Raw genomic sequence first — 24,964 nt, forward strand, 5'->3', positions numbered from 1 at the left:
ATTCCTCCAGTGTTACTGATTCAAAATTCTCATACTCCCTCCTTAATGGCATTGTGGTTGTGCCTACACCAAATGGATGGTAACAGTTCAAGAAGGCAGTTCACCACTGCCTCCTCAAATGTACCGCAGGATGGGCAACGAATACTGGCAATGACACCCATATTCCATGTGTGAGTAAAAAAGAGGAACAGCAAAACAGAAGTCAGAAGACCATACTTATATGCTTACTGAAGCATTCTATGATGAAAAACAACGTTGGCTTTCATTTTTTTTGGCCTTAACATTATGTAAGACAATGGTTTGCTTTATTATTCATAGATAATGTAGCCATAAGTAAGGAATGAACATTCTGAGAGGACGTATGTGCTCATTCTGCACAAAATTCGGTTGTGTAAGTGTACGTTTGCAATATTTTGGATGCTGTTTTGAGTCCAATTTAGAATCTGCAACATATGCATGTTGTGAAATTTAGCCACTACACTAATGGCCTTCAAGGCAGGAAAACTGCTATATTTGCATGAGATATTGCGGTTGTGTTTTAACTGACCACTGAAATGGCAAAGAAAAGCACTCAATCAGAAACACTATTCTGTGGGTTCTGGTATCTGAAATAAAGTCAGTGAATACAGGAGAAACTCAGCAGGAAAGGCAACATATGTATAGAAAGAGAAGTAGAGTTAACATTTTGAGTCCAAAGATTCTTCTCCCAAAATCTGAAGAGGCAATCTTGGGTCCATGGTGAGTCGAGCAACATTGCATATGAACAATATGGTGCTCACTACCTGCTCAAGGGAGAAGAGGGCATTAACATCATTTATGATGAATCCTTGAAATGAGAACTGCTCAACTCCCTGCAGCAGTTCTATGTGGCAGAACTGAGGAAGAGTCTCTGGATCCAAAACGTTAACTCTGAGTTTTTTCTTCACAGATGCTGCCAGACCTGCTGAGCTTTACCCGCAATTTCTGTTTTTGTTCCTTGGCATGACTGCAGACTTTGTCATAAGCTCATTGTTGTACTTAGCATTTCATTGTTCATACCCTTCTGTTTTTTTTCTGACTGCCCCGTTGAAGTTCTTGTATGAGTCCTCTGAAACAGAACTCAAGAGCAAAATCACTCTTCAACAAATCTGGAACCCACATGATCCTTTTCGTTAAGTTGACTAGAGGATTTCATTGTCTGGTGTTTCACCATATGAAAATGTCACGTTCAAAGAGTGGACGGTATCACTATCTGAGCTGATGAATAAAAGTGTGAGTGAAGAACATTGTTTTTTGATCATCAGGCTCTTTTGGTCCTTTTGCATATCTTGATCCTTCGATAATACATGGTCAGGTTATAGTTTTTGACTATTTGATAGGAAAAAGGAACAAATGTAAGGTTGTGGTGAAGGGAAGCCGAAAAAGCAAAAAAGTATGTGCAAACATGCTCAATCTATCACTTGGGAATTAGAAGTGCAAGTCAGTTGAGCAGTCCTTCCAGTACTGCAGCTGACAAGGGTCTCAGTCATGGGCATTCCAATTATGGTGCATGTTGTCTCCTCCATCAAGGTGAGGATGTATGGCCATGGGTATCCCTGTTGACAAGCTGAAATACTGTTAACCAGTGTGCAAGCTGAGAGACATGGGTGATGTGACATCACTGCAGTGCTAAATACGTGAAGGTATGGCAAACTATGAAAAATATGAGATTTAGATGGTAGGTTGGTAGGTGAGACAAAAAATGGTGGTATCTTGAGTAGTGGTTCAATTGTAAAGATATGGCATTTGAAGATAATTTCACAGACTTTGAGCACATTTTATGACATTGAGCTTCTCGCCGGACTGCATCTGGGTCCTTAGGTTACATTACTGCTATTGAATGCGGTGGTTGTCTGCTCTCGGTGTCCTCAGTATTGATCGGGAGAGCCTTTCTTCTGCGAATAGAGTTCCACTCTGCTCTTGCCCAGCTCTTGAACCAAGAGCTACAATATTGCATTAGACAATTCCTCAGTACACCATCAGACCTTTTACACGATCCTTCAGTGTTCTTTCTGTCCAGGCATATCCCTAGCCAAATCCAGCATGTGATCCAATGAAAATGCATGTTTCAGTTAAGAGGTTCAAACTGGCTTAAGTTATGCTAACTACATGTGACCATAGCCTTTCACAAATGTCCACTTGCATGTCAGGCATGCAGCCAGTCACAAGTGCATCGAGAGGCTGTATGCCACAACAATGGTAATCAGAACGTAACTTGAACTTTAGGTGGAGCTTGTATCAGAAGTAATAAACTGCATATCACGATCCCTATGCCCATTTTCAGGTATTTGATATTTTCTAATCAACTTGTTTGGAGATGTTATTACATACCACTGGAGCAGGTGAAAATTGAACCTGGGTCTCATGACTCAGAGATAGGCACACTACCACTGCAACACAAGCACCTATCTCCATTTTTATTAGAATTTTGCTGTTATTACACCAGATGATTGACACTGCATGTAGTATAGAGGCAATTTATTTCAACACTTAAATAAGATTGATTTTGATAGCGTGATGTTTTATAATGTCAAAGATACCGGACTTTTCATGCGAAAATTTGCCACCATTAAATAACATGTAATAAGAAATTAAATTTCCAATATGTTGAACATTACTCACCCTTATAACTGGCTCTTGAAGCCAGAGACGTATGAGTGTAGCCAAAGTGTAGTACAGTAATAACAGCATGATAGGATTGACATGTTGGGGCCAAGACATATTGGGATTGGCTATGATCTTCCAGGTAGTCGTGCAATTTGTTTGAATAACTGGTGATACACCAAACAACCTTTTATAACAATGAGAGATAATAAACTTATCACCAAGATTCACATTGTAATAACATTGACTTTACAAATTAAACATTTACTTTTTTAGTAACAATATTAGGTAAAGGAATGAAACAAGAATACTTAGAATTTAAAAAAAGAAAGATAAACTTGAAGTTGGTTGGCTTGCCGAGCTGGTTTCTTGTTTCGCAGACGTTTTGTTACCATGCTTGGTAACATCCTGAGTGCAGCCTCCGATGAAGCGTCGGTGTGTTCTCCCACCCATCAACAACCCACAAGCCCGAAACGGCGAGCCAACCAACTTCAACACCCTCAACACCCACAACCCGAGCTACAAATCTACTCCAAAACCTTAGAGAAAGATAAACTGGATAGGATGTAAACATGTGATAAATCTGATGTTTCCCATTTTAAATCATTGTTACAAGTTAAAGTAAACTCCAAGCTGAAACTAATCAGTTTTCTAGTTAAGAGGCCTTGTTGTTAAACCAACATTTAATGTAGTAACATCTTAAAAATATGTTTCTTGCCGTCATGCTACAAGACAAAATTAATGAGCAATGGCTGAAGTAATTCTTTAACCTCAGTAAACATAAATTAGTAGACAGCAAATTTGAAATCACTTTATATTTGTACTTCCATATATATTAAGTTTCATCCATACAAATCCAAAACAGAACTAACTTATTTTGCAAAGAGGTTTAGAGAAAAAAAAGTTAATAAATTGTCCCATAATCATGAGCAAGGCAATGCACTGCTTGCGAATCTTTGGAAATCTTAATTGACCAACATGAGCAAATATGCACTTATTGTTGGGAATTTACAGAGCCTGATGGGAAGACGAAGATGGAACTCAAAGTGGACACGAATGGTCTTCAGACTTCAACTCCTGTTTCCTCAGTGGTCTCACAATAGCTAGTCAATTAATGGTTCATGAACAGTATGATCAGCCACTGTGCACTTGGTATGAGTAGAGGTAGCAATTGCATGTCAACTGTTGGCTGACACCATGTTTAAAGAACCTTGATTCAGTTGCAGCATTCAGCCCTGCCAAAAGCCTGTGAGCAGTCAAGCCTGAAAGCTGTCCATAGGCTGGCGTCACTTGATCAGCTTACAAGCAATCATTCTTTCAACAGCCTGTGAGAAATTATTGCTCCATCACCCTCAAAAAAAAGTCTTGATGACAGCTACATTTGTTGGGTGGCTTCACTATTCTGTCACAACTCCCTGGATATTCTCCACCAAAATTGTCAAACAATGCAGGAGTTTTATTTTGTCCTTCTGTCCTACACCTCCTGTCAAACTGAGTGGGCAGAATGAAGGTCATAGATGAAGTCAGCAGTCATGGAGCAGTCTGGAGAACCTAGTTTCAGTGCCATGAGAACAGCAACAGCATTCTCTATGGTACACGGTTGAGAATTAAACTCTGGATGCTTTAATTGTCAGCAACTGGATAATTGTTAGCGTGCAGATTCCTTAAGTGAGACTCTACTTTAATGCCAGGAGTATTAGAGGTAAGACAGATGAGTTAAGGGTGTGGATTTAAACATGAAACTGCAATGTTTCCATTACAAAGATATGATTGGGGAAAGGACAAGACTGGCAACTTAAGATTCTGGGATATAGGATCTTCATGCAGGGCAGGGGAGGGCCCAAAAGTGGGCGTGGTGTTGCATTATTAGTTAGGGAGTCAATTATTAAGGTGAGGAAGGATGATATCTTGGAAGGATTGTGAAATGAGGCTTTGTGGGTAGAACTTAGGATTTAAAAAGGGTGCAGTCACATTGTTAGAAGTGTATTACAGGCCCCCAAATAGTCAGTGGGCAATTCAGCAATAGATATGCAGTCAGTCACTAGGGCGTGTAAAAATAATAATGGGTTATTATATGAGGGGATTTCAACTACAATATTAATTGGGATAATCATAGCATAAAAGGTTTAGAGGGGGCAGATTTCTTGAAATGTATAAAGAAGAATTTTTTATGTCAACATGTAGACGGTCCTACAATGGATGGTGCAGTGCTGGACCTAATTCTGGGCAATGCAGCTGGACAGGTGTTCAAGGTGAAAGTGAAGGAACATTTTAGTGATAGTGACCGTAACACCATATGTTTTAGGTTTGTCATGGAAAAGGAGAAAGATCATTTGCAAGAAAAGGGTTTTGGTCTTGGGTAAGGTAGATTTTATTAAAATAAGGCAAGATCTGGCACAACAGACTGGGAAGAACAACTTGAGGGCCAATCTACAGCAAAACAATGAGAGTTCAAAGATATACCATAGTACAGGTCCAATATGGTTCCTTTACAGTGAAAGGAGATAATAAGGACTCAGATGCTGGAAGTCACAGTCGCTAGAATATGGAGCTGGAGAAGCTCAGCAGGTCGGACAGCATCAGAGGAGCAAGAAAGTCGATGTTTTGGGTCAGGTCCCTTCATCAGGGCTGGGGAGGGGGAAGGGAGCTCAGAAATAGAGGGAGGGGTGGGTGGGGAAAAGGTAGGTGGGATGGTGATAGGTGGATGCAGTTAAGGGGTTTTGGAGATTGTTTAGTGGGAAGGGTGGAGTGGATGGGTGAGAAGGAAGATGGACAGGTTGTGTCAGGTCAAGGAGACGGGCAGGAGAGGGAGGGCTGGACATGGGATGAGGCTGTCTGTAGGGAGATTTTGAAGCTGGCGAACCCTATGTTGAGACCATTGGGCTGTAAGCTCCCGAGGTGGAATATAAGGTGTTGTTCCTCCAGCTTACATGTGGCCTCATTTTGACAGTGGAGGAGAGCCAGGATGGACATGCTGCCAAGGGAGTGGGAGGGGGAGTTGAAATGGCTGGCAACAGAAAGGTGGTGTTGATTTCCAGTACAGAGAGCAGATGCTGTTCGAATTGGTCATTGAGTCTGCTTGGTCTCTCCGATATAGAGGAGACCACATTGGGAGCAATGGATGCAACAGACCAGGTTAGAAGACATACTGGATTTGGAATGATTATTTGGGACCTTGGATGAGAGGTGAGACAGGAGGTGTAGGAGCAGGTGTAGCAGTTGCAGGGAAAGGTGCCGGGTGTGGTAGCAAGGTTGGTGGGGAGTGTAGAGCTGACGAGGGAGTCATGGAGAGAGCAGTCCCTATGAAAAGCAGATAGGGGTAGGAAAGCAAACATCTTTTCGGTTGTGGGGTCTGATTGCAGGTGGTGAAAACGGCAGAGGTTGATGTATTGGATTTGGAGATTGGTGGGGTGGTATGTGAGGACCTGGGGACTCTATCCTTATTGTTGTTGGGAGGGGATTAGGGCAAAAATGTGGGACATGCAGGAGATGCAGTTGAGGGCATTATGAATCACGGGACAGGGGAAATTACGGTCCTTGAAGTAAGCGGACACCTGGGATGTCCAGGAGTGGAACGTTTCATCCTGGAAGCAGAGGTGAAGGAATTAAGAATATGGGATCGCATTTTTTCCGGAGGGTGGGTGAGAGGAGGTGAAGCCAAGGTAGTTGTGGCAGTCAGTGGATTTGAAATGGATGTTGGTGCTAAGTCGTTTGCCAGAGATGGAGACAGAAAGCTCCAGGAAGGGGAGGGAGGTGTCAGAGATGGACCAGGTGAATTTGAGGTCAGGGTGAAAAGTGTTTGTGAAGTGGATGAACTGTTTGAGCTCCTCGTGGGAGCATAAGGCAGCACCGATGCAGTCATCAATGTGGCAGAGGAAGAGGTGAGGGATGGTGCCAGTGTAGCTGTGGAAGAGGGACTGTTCCATTTGTACTATTAAGAGGCAGGCACAGCTTGGGCTCATGCGGGTGGCCGTAGCCATCCCTTTGGTTTGTAGGAAGTGGGAGGAGTCAAAGGAAAAATTGTTGAGTGTGGGGACTAAATCTGCTAAACGAATGAGTGTTGGTGGAGGGGGACTGGTTGTGCCTGTGGGAGAGGAAGAAATGGAGGGCTTTTAGGCCCTCCCCTTGGGGGATACAGGTGTAGACAGACTGAATGTCTATGGCGAAGATGAGGTTTTGGGGACCAGGGAATTGAAAGTCTTGGAGAATGTGGAGGCATGGGTTGTGTCTCGAATGCAGGTGCGGAACTCCTGGGCCAGAGGGGAAAGTACGGAGTAGAGGTAGGAGGAAGCAGAGACTGGGGCAGTCAGGTTTAAGGATTATTAAATGCAGGAGCAATAAACTCAAAGAACCCTAAAACTGCAGAAATATTCAGGACTTGATTAAAAAGAAAACGGTACAAAAGGAGCAAAACAATGGAGGCCCTTGAGGAGCATAGGAAGTGCAGTATCTTAAGAAAGCAAATCAGAAACAAAGAATGAGCATGGGAAAACTCTGGCAGCAAAACTGGAGAGAATCCTGCCATATTTTACATGGGGAAAAGAATAACCAGGGAAAGAGTAGGGCCTCTTCGGGACCAAATGGGGCAATCTGTGCGTGAAGCTGGAGGACATTGATAGTTAAAAAATTACTTTATCTTTGTCTTTACTGGGGAGAAGGAGGATGCAAATACAGAATTTCAGAAGATGGAATGTGAAGCAATTGAGCAGATTGTTATAACAGGCGAGGAGGTATTAGATGTTTTGGTGAACTTAAACATGGCAAATACCCAGGTCTGGATGAATTGTATCTCAGGCTGTTATGGGAGACAAGGGAGGAAGTTACAAGGGCCTTAACCCAAATTTTTAAATAATCTCTGGCCACAGGGAATTGCCAGAGGATGAAGGATGGCTAATATGGTTCCACTTTGCAAGAAGATGGTAAAGATAGACCAGGGAACTATAGACTAATGAGTCTCACATCAGTGGTAGGAAAACAATTGGAGAAGATTGTGAAGGAGAAAATTAACCTCCATTTAGACAGGCAAGGTTTGATCAGGGTTAGTCAGAGGGAAGACATACCAAACAAATCAAGTAGAATTGTTCAAGGAGATGACCAAATGTTTGGACGAGGGTATGGCAGTTGATGTATTTTATACGGATTTCAGAAAGGCCTCTGACAAGGTCCCACATGGGAAACTGATAAAGAAAGTAAAAGCTTATGGGTTTCAGGGTAACTTGGCAAGATGGATCCAAAAAAAAAGCTTAGTGATAGGAGACAAAGTGTGGTGGCAGAAGGCTGTTTGTGTTACTGGAGGCCAGTGTCCAGTGGCATTCCACAGGGATCAGTTCTGGTCCCTGTATGTTTGTGATATTCATAAGTTATGTAGATGAGAATGTGGTTTGGATGGCGTAAGTTTGTGGATGAAATAAAGATTAGCCAGGTGGCTGACAGTGAGGAGAAAGGTGTTGGGTGACAGAAGGATATAAATGGATTGGTCAGATGAAATTTAACCTTGATAAATGTGAGGTGATGCGCTTTGGATGAAGGAACAAAACAAAGGAGTTAATCGCCCCACTAGAACCGACACAATGCCTATAAGTTCTGAGGAAGGTTTCACCGGGCCCGAAATATTAACTCTGTTTTTTCCTTCACAGATGCTGCCAGACCGGCTGAGCTTTTTCAGCAACTTTGTTTTTGTTCCTGATTTACAGCATCCGCAGTTCTTTCGGTTTTTACAGTGCCTATTTGCTTGCATACTAACCGTTGCCCGTGTAGTCATTGCACATTCCATGACATTGGGCCACTCTAGAGTAATTTTATGAGTGTTATCAGTGCCAGACTTGGCAAGAAATGGTGCAGCCTTTCGTTTTTAATCTCTGACTGATAGTGTCATAGAATCATACAGCTCAGAAGAGGCAAGACACGAGGAAGATCAGAGAAACAGAGGGATCTAGAGGTGCTTGTCTACAGATACCAGAAAGTGGCAGGACAAGTTAATAGGCTAGTTAAGAAGGCATAATGGATACTAGACTTAATCAGTTGTGAGTAGATATAGACGTAGATTATAAGTGCAGGGAGGTCATATTAGAGATGTACAAACTTTGGTGATGGTATTGTGTGCAGTTCTAGTCACCACACTGTGGGAAAAATGAGATTGCATTGAGGGGCAGCAAAGGAGATTCACAAGGATGTTGCCTGAAATGGAACATTTCAGCCATGAGAGGCTGGAGAAGTTCAGGTTGATTTCTTTGGAGCAAAGATGGTTGAGGGGAACTGATAGAGGTGTAAAAGATTGAGGAGGATGGACAGGGTGAATAGAAAGCAACAAATAGTTGAAGGGTCAATAACAAGGGGTCAGAATTCTAAAGTGGAAGGCAGGAGGTTCAGTGGGAACTTGAGGAAAAATGTCTTTACTCAGAGGTTGGTGGGGTCTAGAATACACTGCTTGAGAGGGTAGTTGAGGGGGAAATCTCACATTCTTTAAAAAGTACTTGAACGAGCACTAGAAATGTCATAACATTCAAGGTTAAGGGCCTCTTCCAGGAAAGTGGGACTAGCGAGGTCAGTAGTATATTTTTGGTGAAATAGAACTGATAGGCTGAAGGGCCTCTTCTGTGCTGTATGCTTCCATGACACTATAAGTCAGTGATAAAAATGAAAGGCTGCACCATCTCTTGCGAAGTCTGGCACTGACAACACTCGTAAGGTTCCTCTAGAGTGGCCCAATGTCACCTAAGGGCAATGACTGCAGTTAGTGTGACAGCCAAAAAGGCATTGTGTCTGTTCTAGTGGGGTGATTAACATTGTACTTCCATGTTTCCAAAGGATTGGAGGTCGTAAAATACCAAGGTGTAGCGGAAGTTTAGTAATTTTTGACATCCTTACAGCCATGGAAGAAGAGGCTTTAGAACAGATGGGATATCATGGCAGCCACTCTATCATGGGACAGCGAGGCATGCAAGAACATGAGTGGCCTAATAACGAAACATGTGTGAATCTTAGGAGAACATAAAGGATAGTGTATATGTGATGCACAGATTTTGATGTATGAGTGCTAATCTCTAGAAGGTTGGCTTGTGATCATTATTCTATTCTTTCCCAAAGTTTCTCACAAATTTCCACAGATTAATGATAGGCACAGAGAGCTATTCAGTCCAGAGGATAATGATTAATCTCTAAAGAGAAGGAAACCACAGAGGGACTGAGGGACGAAATGGCCTATTTCTGCGCCTAATTCATATGTTCACATATATGCACACATGTAATTTCCTCACATTCACTACCAGCGTAGATACTTTCATGTCAGTGGCTACGCATTGCAAGTTGATTTGGACTCACAATCTAGCATAAGAGCTTACGTGTGCCTTTTCAGCTTTTGTAGGATGTGACAGCTGATACAACTGACAATCAGGGAAGTGTGGGAAGCCACACGTGCTGATTCCCAGACTATTGGCATGCCTTGAGAGTCATCTGTGAGGTGATTTGGACGTGCAGCATGAAGTGCATTAAGATTCAGGATCTGGTGGAACTTTCAGAGGGCATCTACATCCTTACTCAAACAGTGTAGGAGCCTATAAATGCCATAAGTGCTGCCTATTGTCTACCATCAAGGGTTTGGTCACTATCATAGAAATCAACATCCAGTAGGCCAGTCATTGGATGATGGAGATGCATGCACACCATCATGCCATCACTTTCTTCATGAGCTCAGTGGCAGTGAGAGGGAAACCGGGTGCCTAGAGTTTCCACTGGATCTGGGTCCATCTCAGGTCAGCATTAACGTAAAAATGTGCTTGAAGAGGATGGAGGATTCCTGCCTTCTGCTTCTGGCAGCTCCTCTCATGTCATTCTAACTATGGACAGCACCTCCTCAAACCCTCTTGCCCAGAGAATAGTTCTTGCTTGATTCATTTAATTTATTCAATGCTAACTTAGATAGAACCTTGATTGACATGGGAGTCAAGGCTATTAGGGGGCTGGGAAGGTTCCAGTCAGGAAAATGGAATTGAAACCTGACCTGAGCAAATGGCGGACCAGGCTTAAAGGTCCAAATGGGCATTCCTACCCCAAGCCCCATATTCCTGTGTCAGTGATACCAATATCCTTCATCTGTTCAGACGTCCCTAAAACACTGGGGCCCTTCTGAACTTAGGCTGGCCTCCTCCAGAGTCCCCAGCATCCCCAGATGCCAGTCATCCAGATAATTCGATTCACTCCATGTTAGGTCAAGAAATGGTTTGGTGGCACTGGATACTACAAAAGCAATGAGCCCTGTCATTCTGACCAGAGAATTGAAGACCTGTGCTCTAGAACATGTTGAACCCCGACTATGCTACTCCAATGCAGCTACAACACTGGCATCTGCTAGACAATGTGGAAAATCACCCAGCTTTGTCCTGTACACGAAAGGAAGACAAATCCAACCTGAACAATTAACACCCCACCTGTCTCCTCTTGGCTATTGGTAAAGTTGACTGCTATCAAGCTGCACATGCTTAGCAATAATCTTGCTCACTGATACTCAGTTTGGGTTTCACGAGAGCCACTCAGCCCTTGACCTCATTACAGTCTTGGTTCAAACCCGTCAAAAGAGCTGAATTCCAGAGTTAAAGTGTGAGTGACTGCATTTGATGAAGTTTCCCATCAAGGAGCCTGAACTAAAGTGGAGATAATGGGAATCAGCAGTAAAACTCTCCACTGGTCGGAGTACAAAAGATTTATAGTTATTCGAGGTCAGTCATCTCAATTCCAATTCTCTGCAGATATTCCTCAGGGTAGTCACCTAGGCTGACAAAGCTTTGGCAGCTTCATCAATGACTTTGCCTCTAACATAAGATCAGAAGTGGCAATCATTTTTTGATAATTGCACAATATTTAGCACCATTTTGTAGCTCCACAGATACCCTACCAAAGCACTCCGTTTCCAAATGCTGCATGACCTGGACAATATCCATATTTGGAGTGATAAGTGGCAAGAAATATTTGTGCCACACAAGTGCCAGACAATGACAATCCCTACAAGGGAAAATAAAACCACCATGCTTTGACATTCAATGGCATCACCATAGCTGAAAACCCACTATCAGCATCTTGGCGATTACCATTGACCAGAAAATGAACTGGACTAGCCATATAAATACTGTAGCTACAAGAACAGGATACAGGCTAGGAATCCTGTTGTGAATAAATCAGCTCCTGACTCCCCAGACTTTGAGTCCACCATCTATAAAGCACAAGTCAGAAGTGTGATGTAATAATCATCATGTGCCTGGATAAGTGCAGCCCTAATAACACATTGACATCACATCCACAAGCATCCACTCTCTCCACCACCAATGCTCAGCACAAATTCACAAAAGGTCCTTAGATAGCACTTTCTAAACTCACGATCACTACCATCTTGACGACAGGAGCAGCAGACACATGAGAACATAACCACATGCATTTTCTCCTCCAAGCTACTGAGGAATATATCAACATTTCTTGATTGTTGCTGGATCAAATCTATCTACGTCCAATAAACTGCAGCAGTTAAAAAGGCAGCTCCTCATCACCATATCAACCACTACTATCTGGAAGGACAAGGGCATCAGATACATGGAAGCATCTGCAAGTTTCATTCCAAGTCACATGTCATCCTGACTCAGTATAATATCATCATTCCTTAACTGGCGCCAGGTCAAAATTCTTGTACTCCCTTTCTAATAGCATTATTGAAATTATCAGAACTCATAAATAGAAACCAGACCTGAAATGATAACTCTACTTTCTTCTGTAGGAAGGTCTGCTGCCAAACCTGTCGAGTTTCTCCAGCAATTTCTGTTTTTCTATCAGATCTCCAGTATCAGCAATTCTTTAGAGATAGTAGGAACTGCAGATGCTGGAGAATCTGAGATAACAAGGTGTAGAGCTGGATGAACACAGCAGGCCAAGCAGCATCAGAGGAGCAGGAAGGCTGACGTTTCAGGCCTCTGATGCTGCTTGGCCTGCTGTGTTCATCCAGCTCTACACTTTGTTATCTCAGCAATTCTTTATTTTGTTTTAGTATAATTGGTATCCCTAGACCAAATGGACTGCTGTGTTTCATGAAGGCAGCTCACCACTTCCTTTTCAAGGGCAATTAGGGATGACCAATAAATGTTGGTGCAACCAGCGATTCCCACATTCCATGGATGCATGAAAATAATGCCCTAGTTCTATCTGTTTCTGCACCGTGTTTAAAATTGTATTACTTAGTTTATATCAGCACACTTTATTCTTCCTCCAAGTATGTTTCATTTCAAACTTCTTTGATTTAAATTTTGTCTGTTTAGTTCATTGAACCAGTGTATCTATATTCTTCTGAAGTCCACACTAGGTACAATGTTTCAACGCTTTATGTCATCTATAAATTTTAAAATGATGCCGCCTACAGCTAAGTCCGTATCATCAATGTACATTAAAAAAAATTAATGGTTCTTATATTCATGTTTATTCGTTCCTTTAATCTGAAAAACAATAATTCACCATTAGACTCTTCTTTCTGCTTTATTTATGCAAATACAATACAAAATATCTTTTGAAAATCTACATGCATATCTTCAATAGAGATACCTTGATCAACCCCTTTGAAAATGTCCTGAAAGAATTTATTGTGCTTAGTTATGCTTTTAACAAATCCATATTAAATGCCATTTATTAACCCCAAATTAACTTCTTTTTTATCCAAAAACACTTTTAGAATTTTCTCGACTCTTTAAAATATTCCATGCACAGAATGTTGATCTTGTGTATTAGTTAGGGTTCGGTGCTGATGGCTTCAGGTGGATATATTCCAAGAGATACAGTGATGCATCCCTTCCCCATGGACCTCTAGTCCACATGATGACAAAAATGACTATTAATTTACAATATTGTAAGCTCTAATATGTTATGATTGTAATTTTAAAACAATATTATTACATAACTTAAAAAAAATAAAATGGGCATTCTTCAGTCTGTTGAATTCATCTTAACTTGTGTATACTCGTCAGGTAATTTTATACTCCAAAGCTCCCTGTAGCATATCCTTCACTGACTGCGGATTTTGAAACATTTGGTTGTCTTAGAAGCATATTGCAACTGAAGCCAACTATTTAATCATAGTTGCAGCTGATCAGAGTTACACGTGCTCCATAAGATGGCAGTGTTAAAACGTGCAAGCACTGCAATGGAGAAAGCTAAGATAGATTGAAGATACTTTGTACTAAAGTGAGACAACTGCACAAATCTGAGCGCTTTTCACTCTGGAGGGATTTTAAAGGGACTGGTATCTTCTCAAAAATGAAGTACCTTGGAATCCTTGAAGGGAGATATTCCTCCATGTGCCTGAAATTGCAACGTTAAATCGATGCAATGACATAACATTCAAAATCAAGAGATAACAAGGTGTAGAGCTGGATGAACACAGCATGCCAAGCAAGTTGCGATACACATCACTTGCTTTATTCTAGGTACCTTCTGGGGAATTTAATCAGTTAAATTTTAGTTTCCATTTCTTCAGCTTCCCTCAATAACAGGCTGATTTGGTTATTCACATTGGACTTTGAGATCTAAAAATGCTTAATCAGCAATCTTTAACGGATCGCTTGAAAATTGCCGAATAATGTTAAATATATTTTGTATTTTGCAGAGTTCGAAGTAGCACGTACTCCTTTCGACTCCACAAATTGCAGATCACTGACAATTCTTGTATATCTTCTGTAATGTCTAATGTGTCAGGGGTGGATACTTTATTTTCTGTTTTCTCTAGTCCATGTTAAATAACTTGCCTTCTTCAAACTTATCCATACGTTTTATTTGAAGACCTATACCAAAAGTAATTTGACTTGTTAATTATTGCCTTCCAGATGCAGATCAAATACCCAATCATTTAATTTGTGACTATTTTACAAAAGAACAAAGCACAAAAGACAACTATGGCACTGGAACAGGCCCTTCAGCCCTCCAAGCTGCGCTGATCAGCATGCCCTGACTAAACTAAAAAACAAACCCCTGCCCTTATTCGGTCCATATCCTCCTATTCCCTCCTGATTCATGTAACCATCCAGATGCCTCTTAAATGTCGCCAACATGCCTGCTTGCACCACCTCCTGCATTCCAGGTTTCTACACTCTTGCATGAAAAAATTGCCTCGCACATCTCCCTTAAACTTTTGCCTTCACACCCTGAATCTGTGCCTCCTCGTAGTTGAAAATTCAACCTGGGAAAAAGCCTCTGAATATCCACCCTATCTATGCCTGTCACAATTTTGCAGACCTCTATCAGGTCTCCTCTTAGCTGCTGTCTTTCCAGTGAAAGCAATCCTAGTCTTTTTAACCTTTCCTCAGAGCCAATGCCCTCAAGCCCAGGCAACATCCCGGTGAACCTTGTCTGCACTCTCTCCAAAGCTTCCACATCCTTCTGATAATGTGGCAATCAAAACTGCACTCAATACTCCAAATACAGCCTAACAAGGGTTTTATATAGCTGCAACATGTTTTGCCAACTTTTGTACTCCATGCCCTGGACGATGAAGGCAAGCGTGCCATATGCCTTCTTAATCACTTTGACCACTTGTTTTGCCACTTTTAGAGAACTGTGGACCTGACACCCAGATCCATCCATATGTTAATGTTCCTAAGGGTTCTGCCATTATCAATATAATTCACACCTAAATTTGATCCTCCAAAATGCATCACCTCGCATTTGTCTGGATTAAACTCCATCTGGCATTCCTGTGCTCAAGTCGCCAACCTATCTATATCCTGCTGTATCCTTTCACAATCATCGGCACTATAAGCAACTCCACCAATCTTCGTGTCACCTGCAAACTTACTAATCAGACCACCCACATTTTTCTCCAGATCATTTATACATACTACAAACAACAGAGGACCTAAGGCTGATCCCTGTGGAACACCACTAGTCACCGGTCTCCATTCTGAAAACCACCTTTCCATCACTACCCTCTGTCTTCTATGACCAAGCTAGTTTTGTTTTCATCTAGCCAGCCCAACCTGAATCCAGTGTAATTTTAGTTTTTGTATCAATCTGCCATGTGGGACTTTATCAAATGCCTTACTAAAGTCCATATAAACTACATCCACAGCTCTTCCCTCACCAATTATCTTTGTCACCTCTTCAAAAAATTCGATCAGGTTGATGAGACATGACCTTCCCCATACGAAACCATGCCACCTGTTGCTAACTAGTCCATTATCTTTCAAATGTGCATATATCCTGTCCCTCAGTATCTTCTTCAAGAGCTTCCCCACGACAGATGTCAGACTCAATGGCCTACAATCTCCTGGATTATCACTGTTTCCTTTCTTAAATATAAGCTAATCTCCAGTCCTCTGGAACCTCGCCTGAGGTCAAGGAAGATGTGAAGATATCTGCTAATGCCCCAGCTATTTCTTCCCTTGCCTCTCGCAGTAACCTGGGATAGATCCCATCTGGCCCTGGGGACTTGTCTACCTTAATGCGATTTAGGATACCCAAAACTTCCTCCTTTAATATATTGATATTCTGTAGAGTATTCACATACTCATCCCTGACCTCAACATCAGTCACGTCCTTCTCCTCAGTGAATACTGATACAAAGTACTTATTAAGAATCTCTCCCACTTCCTGTGGCTCCACACATAACTTCCCTCCTTTGTCCTTGAGGGGGCCTACTCTTTCCCTTGCTTCCCTCTTTCTTCTAATATATGCATAAAAAGCCTTGGGATGCTCCTTGACTCTGTTTGCTAAAGACATTTCATGGCCCCTTTTAGCCTTCCTAATTATGCGTTGAAGTTCCTTTCTAGTTTCTCTATGCTCTTCAAGGGCTTTGTCAGTTTGTAGTTGCCTAGACCTACCTTATGCTTCCTTTTTCCTTTTAACTAAGTTTACAATTTCCCTTGTCATTCATGATTCCTGAATCTCGCCATTCCTATTCTTCAGTTTTGCATGCCCTGCACTTTAATCAACTGGTCTTGAAGAGCTTCTCACATGCAGACGTAGATTTGCTCTCAAATAACTGCTCTCTATCCACATTCCCCAGTTCTTGTCTAATTTGGATGTAATTGGCCCTTGCTCAATTAAACACCCTCACCTGAGGGCCACTGTTGTCCTTGTCCAATACTACTCGAAATCTTATGGTGTATTGGTCACTAAGCCCAAATGCTCTCCTACTGAAACATCGATCATCTGTCCTGGCTCATTCCCTAATACCAAGTCTAATATGGCCTCCTGTCTGGTTGGATTGTCAACATACTATCTCAAAAAGGCCCCCTGGACGTATCTAACAAATTGCTCTCCATCTGAGCCCCTGGCTGTAAGGGAGTCCCAGTCAATAAGAGGAAAATTAAAGTCACCCACCACCCTGCTATTTTCATACTTTTCTAGTATCTGACTACATATCTGCTCCTCTGTCTCACGTGGGCTGTTGGGAGGTCTATAGAAAACTCCCAGCATTATGATTTCACCCTTACTATTCCTGAGCTGCACCCATAATGCCTCACTGCAAGATTCCTCCGATGAATCCTCCCTCAACACAACTGTGATGTGATCCCTAATCAGCAATGCGACTCCCCCACCCCTTTTGTTTCCCTTTCTGTCCCATCTAAAACAGCACTATTCTGGAATGTTAAACTGCCCCTCTTTTAACTATGTCTCTGAAATGGCAACAACATCATAATTCCACGCAGTAATCCACGCTCTTAGTTCATCTGTATTACCTGTTATACTTCTTGCATTGAAGTAAATGCACTCCAGACCTCCAGTCCCTCTGAGCCCTGCAACATCCCTCTGCCTGCTTTTACTCTGCATTATGCATATCTCAGTCTCTCCTTTGTCCTGAGTCCCTGTATTTACTGGCCTGTTGTTCTGGTTCCCACCCTATGCCACACTAGTTTAAACCCTCCCGAGGACCTCTAGCAAACCTCCCGCCCAGGATTGTGTTTTCATGACAGGATTAATCATTCAGAAATCTTTCCCCTTTCTGCTAACAAGAAATTCAAGAAAAATCTCACTATGCTCATTATTACCTATTCCTATTTCCTGCCTTTATCCACATTGCAATCCATCTGATGTAGGTGGTCCAGGAGGGCTATTTGAGACAGCATGTTGACAATCCAGCCAGAGAAGAGGTCATACTAGACTTGGTATTAGGAAATGAGCCAGGACAGGTGATCGATGTTTCAGTAGGACAGCATTTTGGGCTTAGTGACCATAACTCCCTAAGATTTCGAATAGCCATGGACAAGGACAAAAGTGGCCCTTGGGTGAGGGTGTTTAATTTCATAGAAGTGTTCAAGGTTAAGACATATTTAGATAAGGTAGACAAGGAAAAATTGATTCCATTTGCCAATTGTACAAGGAAAAAGGAACATGCATTTAAGCTTTTGGGGTAATACAAGTAGAGATGATAATTGATTTCAAAAGAAAATTAGATAAGCACTTGAAGGAAAGTAACTTGCAGGGCTATGGAAATCGGGATGGAGGGGTGGGTTGAGAAGGTGGAACTGACCGAAGAGAGCTAAATTGAACTCAAAGGGCCAATTAGGCCCCTTCATTGACTCTAAATATAGGATTAAAAATTAACATTACATATAGTAAAGTCTTATTATGATTTACCTTGCATAGAAGTCACCAGGTGGAATGAGTTCCTGCAGGAACTGCAACTGGTAAAGATACAGTCCAATCAAGTGTCCTGCACTGAATATGGCCATTAATACACACAAACAGCTGAACATCAGTGGATCAAACTGTTTACCGCAGGACCACCAAGTACACAATCCCAAAAATACGAAGAAGTATACTCCTGAGCTCAAAGATGGTAGTGTAATGCCTGCAGAAAAAAAAAGGCATTGTTATCAAAGTTATCTGAGCTACAGAAGGGCAAAGAGCAAAGATTAGGTAACAGCAGTTCTTTGATCTGTATCTTCCTATCTTTGGAACATTAATTTAAAGGAAAATGAAATGATCTGTTTATGATGCACAAAGGTTTAATGTACTATAAGTATAACTGTACAAACCTGTTAGACCAAGTAAAATAGTAACAACTACTTTTCCAGTGGTAGCTATAATATTTCCAATAAATTCTTTTAGTTTTGATGCGTATGTTGCAATTCTGCGAAGAATATTTTGTTTGGTTCCCTCTTCTTCCAATTCTTCAACTACATCTGCTACCTCAAAATCTTCCTCATAAATGAATGGATCTGCCAGGTCAAGTTTTTCTTCAACCTGTAAAGACAGAGATTAATTAGTTGCACATAGTTCTAACATATTAGTTATCCAGTCTTTAACCTTAAAATACATTCTTATGACTCAATTGTGCTATCTTTTATGAAATAAACTATATCAATACAGATGACTTGGAATGTGATAGCTGACTTGTGCTGATTTATTTGTCCTAGATTAGAGTCACATCTAGGATAAATGAAAATGGTTGTGGTTGTTCAATGTCTGTTGACTCAGCTTTAGCACTGAGGATGGGTCACAGGACCTGAAACATTCACTCTGATTTTTTTTTTCTTCACAGATGCTGCTAGACCTGCTGAGTTTTTCCAGAAATTTCTATTTTTGTTCCTGATTTACAGCATTCGCAGTTTTTTCCGTTTTTACATTTCTTCACATGTCTTGTTCCTGTTCAGGGCAGTGTTCCAGGCCCAACCATCTACATGTGTTCCATTAACGCTCTTCCCTGCATCATAAGGTCAGATGTTTGGGTGTTCATTGATGATTGCATAATGTTCAGTACCATTCTACAGCAGTCCATCTCCAAATGCAGCAAGATATCCAGATAACAAGTAGCAACTAACATTTGCGCCACACAAGTGCCAGACAATGACCATCTCCAATGAGAGAGATCTTACCAATGTCGACATTCAAAGGCATTGCCAATACTGAATCTCTGACTATCAACATACTGGGAAATACTATTGATCAGAATGAACCAAGAAAGTAATCATAACTTCATCTGATTCAAAATTATTATGGAAAAGTACAATCATGAGCCTGAAATCAAAGTTCTAAATTGGGGGAAAGCCGATTTTAATAAGATCAGATATGATATGCCCAGAGTGGGCTAGGAGCAGATACTTTCAGTTAAATCTGTGTTACAGCAGTTGGATTCATTCAAAAAGGAAATAGGGACAGTACAGGGCTGACATGTACCAATAAAGATTAAGACTGGGACCAACAAAACCAGCAAATCCTGGATATCAAGAGATGTACAAGATTGGATACAGAGGCTTTTGACAGATACTTAGGGTTCAAAACATCAGAAATCTTAGGAGAGTACAGAATATGCAAGGGGGACTTTAAAAAAAGAAATTAGGAGATCAAAAATAGGCATGAAAGAATAACGCTAGGGAAAAAAGCAAAAAAGGACAGTGAAATACTTAGGGAAAGGACTGTAGCAGTAATTTGTGCACGTAGGCAGAGGACATAGGTAGGATTCTAACTGAATACTTTGTGTCAATGTTCACTGGTGAGGATTATAATGTGGTTATAAAAATCATGGAAAAGGAATTTTAATATACTTAAAGGAATTAGCACAGAAAGGAGGTGCTGAGTGGTCTGGCAGGATTAAAATTAGATAAATCTCCAGGGCTGAATGAAATGTATCCCAGGATGTTGAGTGAGGCAAGGGAGGAAAATAGCAGATATGCTGGCAATACATTTCAACTCCTCTTTGGCCACAGGAGAGGTGCCAGAGGACTGGAGGACAGCAATGTGGTACTGTTATTCAAGAAGGAAGCGAAGGATAAACCAGGAAATTACAGATTAGTTAGTGGTGGGGTTCCACAGGTGTCAGTGTTGAGGGACTTGCTGTCTGTGGTATGTATAAACAACTTAGCCTTGAATGTTGGGGGTTGATCAGTAAGTCCACAGATGATATGAAAATTGTTAACCAGTTGATAACTAACAAGGAGGATAGCCTTAGATTAGAGCAGGATACAGACAGGCTGATCAGTGGCAAATGGAATTCTATCCATTTTGTCTGAGGTGATGCACTTGGGTAGAACAAACAAGGCTACGAAATACATGATAAACAGTAGTACTCAGGAAGCACCGAGGATCAGGGAAACCTTGGCGTGCATATCCACCGTTCCTTTAAGATGACGGGTAGGTAGATAAAGTGGTTAAGAAGGCATACTGGATACTTACTTTAATAAGCCAAGGCATAGAGTTTAAGAGCAGGGAGGTTATGTGGGAACTGCACGAAACATTGGTTAGGCCACAGCTCGAGCACTGTGTGCAGCTCTATAATTCACATGATATGAGAGATGGAATTGCGCTGGAGAGGGTGCAGAGGAGATTTACCAGGATGTTGCCTGGGCTGGAGAGTTTAATTAATGAAGCAAGATTAGATAGACTGGGGTTGTTTCATTCGAGCAGAGGAGTTTGAGAGGGGCCAAGATTGAGATGCATAAAATTATGAAGGGCATAGACAAGAAGGGAATTTGCCACTTGGTGGAGAGATCAATGATCAGGGACATAGATTTAAAATAAGCAGGAAGTTTAGAGGGGATGTATGGAAATATTTTCTAACTCAGAGCATGATGGTAGTCTGCAACTCACTGCCTGTAAGGGTGGTAGAGACAGAAGCCCTCATAATATTTAATAAGTATTTAGATGTGCGCTTGCGATGCCAAGGCATACAAGACTACGGGCCAAGTGCTGGAAAATGGGTTGGAACAATTAAGTGTGATAGTATAAACTTCAGAACTTTAATAACTGCTCATAGGTTGAAAGAAGCAGCAATCTGTCTGAAATAAACAATCAGGCAACAAAGACAAACCTATACAGGAATTGAAAACAAGCTCCTTGAAAGTGGAGTGGCAGGTAGACAGTGAAGAAGGTGTTTGGTACGCTTGCCTTTATTGGTCAGTGGATTCAATATAGGAGTAGGGAGGTCATGTTTTGGCCCTACAGGAAATTGGTCAGGCTATCTTTAGAATACTGCGTTCAATTCTGGTCTCCGTACTTTATGAAGAATGTTGTTCAACTTGAAGGGTTCGGAAAAGATTTACAAGGATGTTGTCAGATTTGGAGGGTTTGAGCTGTAGGGAAAGGCTGAATAGACTGGGGCTATTTTTCCTGGAGCATCGGAGGCTGAGGGATGACCTTATATTCTTCAGAAAGAAGGGTCCAGACCCAAAGCGGCAGCTTTCCTGCTCCTCTGATGCTGCCTGGCCTGCTGTCTTCATCCAGCTCCACACCTTGTTATCTCTGTTTTGACATCTGCTTGACAACTAGCTACTTATGCCACAAGGGCAATTATTACCCTGAAGAAGAATTTAAGAAGTTAAGCACATGAAAGCTGTGTCTTCAAACAGACAAGCCAATGTCAAATGTAACAAGGAACAAAGACCATAAAACAAGGAACTCATTTCTGAAGAAGGGTCCAGACCCGAAACGTCAGCTTTCCTGCTCCTCTGATGCTGCTTGGCCTGCTGTGTTCATCCATCTCTACACCTTGTTATGTCAGATTCTCCAGCATTGGCAGTTCCTACTATCTCTGAAGGAACAAAGAAGTTACTTTTGATAAGAAGGCAAGTTGCAGACTCAAGGATTCCAAACAGTAATTAATATTTTGGATGAAAGAGTCTGGAAGATCGTCAATAATGTCACACCATAGACCTGAAGGACAAAAAACTGTATCAGACTTAAACATCAGAACTCTGAGATTTCTTAATAAGTAGCCAAATTAAGGGTAACATGTGGTGATTTAGCTACAATAGGTGGTTTTTGGAGGTCAGTCATCTCACCTCCAGCGCTTTTCTAGTGTTGCTTCTCTGGGCAGTGTTCTAGGCCCAACCATCTACAGCTGTTTCATTAATGGTCTTCCCTTTTGCTACATTGTAGGCCTGTATATAAAGATGAAGCTACTAGAGCAGATCAGAGCTTGAAATCCTGCAGCAAGTGGCTCACCTCCTGACTTCCCAAAGCCTGTCCACCACCTACAAGGCACAAGGCAGGAGTGTAATGGATACTCAACACTTGCCTAAATGAGTGCAACTTCAACAACATTCAAGAAGATTGCTACCAGCAATTTGCTTAATTGCCACCACATCCTCAAACTTCATTCTATCTATCACTGACACTAAGGAGCAGCTGCACTCAAAAATTCACCAAAAAAGCCTCCCTTGGAAGCATCTTTCAAAACCACAACCAGTACCATCAAGAATAAAAAAAGACACAGATACATTGGAACACCACCACCTGCAAGTTCCTCTCTAAGCTAGTCACCAACTTGACTTGGAAATATATTGCCATTTCTTCAGTGTCACCAGGAATTCTGGAAATCTGCACCCTTAGCAACAGCAGGATGAAAGCATCTACAAAAAAAAATGGGCTATAGTGGTGCAACAAAGCAAATCACCACTACCTTCTCAAATGCAACTAGAGATCGAAAATAACTGCTGGTCCAGCCAGTGTAGCCCAGATTCACTGAATGAATAATAGAAATCAACCTACAAGGCTAAGAATCTTGAACTTGACTGTTCAACAATCGATATCAATGTACTGGTAACATTTACTGCAATAACTACAGCTTTCCACTGTTCCTTTTTCATGAACAATTCAGAGGCTGTCCTCTTTTTTTAAGACTTATCTTTTTGGCCTCACCTCTTATTTATACTCTCTGCACATGTGTATTGTGTTGTTATTTCTTCTCACATTTGGAAATGAATAAACCCTTTTTTTAATCAATTTAAGAAAACCTGCTTAAATTGGCTTCATTTGAAACATAAGTTCATTTAGGTCTGGGAGAAAGGTAGCCACAAAAGAAGAGATCCCTGTAAAACTTTACAACTGCAATCAACTGAGGGAGTTGGTGAATAACCAAGGGGAGTCAGATCACCACTGCTCACCGGGGAGCTTAACATTTTGAGATAACCCATCTGGAAGTTGGGGAACCTTGCACAGAACTGCTTGTAACCAAAGGATCAGCTCTGGTATTCTGCTCTGTAGAAAAATTTGTTCATGCTCAAATCAAAGCACAGATGTTGAAAATAGCCAACAAAATAATGTATCAGAAGTTGTGGGCTTCACATGTATGCGTTTCCAAAGTAAAAATGAATGTCTTCAAAATAGTAGGAAAAAAATTTGAGTGAGAAACACTTTATAAAGCAACCCATTTAGCTTATTTTTGAGTCATTATTTTTGCTCCTCCACAATCTTTATAATTTACGTGACTTTTTTGATTTAAATAAAACGACACGACACAAATCAAATCATGCTTAGAATGTTTTTCAGCTTTCAAGAAAGAAAATTATTGTCTACTAAACTTGAATTATTTGATCAATAGTCTCTAAATGTATTTCTATTCATTGAGATACTTCCATCACTAACTCCACAGATTTCTGCAGTGCAGAATTTCCTCAGAGTTGCTCCCAATCACCACAATAACCTTTCTGAAAGTGCACAGGAACTCTCATTTATCTCATTTATATATATGTGGACAGGTGTTAAACGGATTTCGTTTTTTACGGCAATGATGTGCAAGCAGCTTGGACAGCATTCCTGAATTAAATATCTCCTACTTTTGTCACCTTCTATAGGCATAGTGGAAGAATTTGCAGGTTGATAATCAATATGTTTAATCAAATTATGACAACTCACTTTTCTATCAAGTACTGGGACGTGACCCTTGGGTTTCTCCAGAGACAGGGACACTACGTACTGCACCACAAGACTCCCCAGCGAAGTAGGGGAATTCATTTAGTATTTGTTTTTACTCACTCTCAGGATACAGGTACCACTGATTGGGCCAGCATTAAAACCCTAAATGCTCTTGAGAAGGTGAGCTGTCTTCTTGAACTACTGCAATCCATTTGGTGTGGGTACACCCACAATGCTATCAGGGAGGGAGTTCCAGGATTTTGACCCAACAACACTAAAAGAACAGAAATATATTGTCAACTCTGGATAATGAGTGGCTTGGACGAGAACTTGCAGGTGGTGGTGTTCCCATGTACCTTTTCACGTTCAAAATTTGATCCATTTCATAGAAATCATCATAGAATCCCTACAGTGTGGAAACAGGCCCTTCAGCCCAACAAGTCCACACTGACCCTCAGAGCATCCCATCCTGACCCATCCACCTAACCTACCCATCCCTGAACACTATAGGCAATTTAGTATGACCAATCCACCTAACCTGCACATCTTTGGACTGTGGGAGGAAACCGGAGCACCCGGAGAAAACCCACGCAGACACGTGGAGAATGTGCAAGCTCCACACAGACAGTCGTCTGAGGGTGGAATCGAACCCGAGTCCCTGGCTGCTCCGCTTGTCTTTCTTCATGATAGTGGCTGTGGGTGTGGGGTGTCATCTAAGGAGCTTTGATGAATTTTTGTAATGCGC

At 41.5% G+C, this 24,964-nt stretch overlaps 1 protein-coding gene across 1 annotated transcript in view; it reads right to left on the reverse strand.

Moving 5' to 3' along the window:
• The window catches only part of LOC109920528 (piezo-type mechanosensitive ion channel component 2-like), a 696,943-nt gene that overhangs the window by 270,718 nt on the left and 401,261 nt on the right, over positions 1 to 24,964 (reverse strand). Inside the window, exons 9-11 of the mRNA XM_048596193.1 lie at positions 18,624 to 18,831; positions 18,223 to 18,436; positions 2,641 to 2,809 (exon numbers count right to left, since the gene is read on the reverse strand). Coding sequence (XP_048452150.1) covers positions 2,641 to 2,809; positions 18,223 to 18,436; positions 18,624 to 18,831 — 591 coding nt within the window. The remainder of the gene's footprint in view (positions 1 to 2,640; positions 2,810 to 18,222; positions 18,437 to 18,623; positions 18,832 to 24,964) is intronic.

The sequence above is a fragment of the Rhincodon typus genome, chromosome 4 (assembly GCF_021869965.1).
Source record: "Rhincodon typus isolate 14 chromosome 4, sRhiTyp1.1, whole genome shotgun sequence".
Classification (NCBI taxonomy): Eukaryota; Metazoa; Chordata; class Chondrichthyes; order Orectolobiformes; family Rhincodontidae; genus Rhincodon; species Rhincodon typus.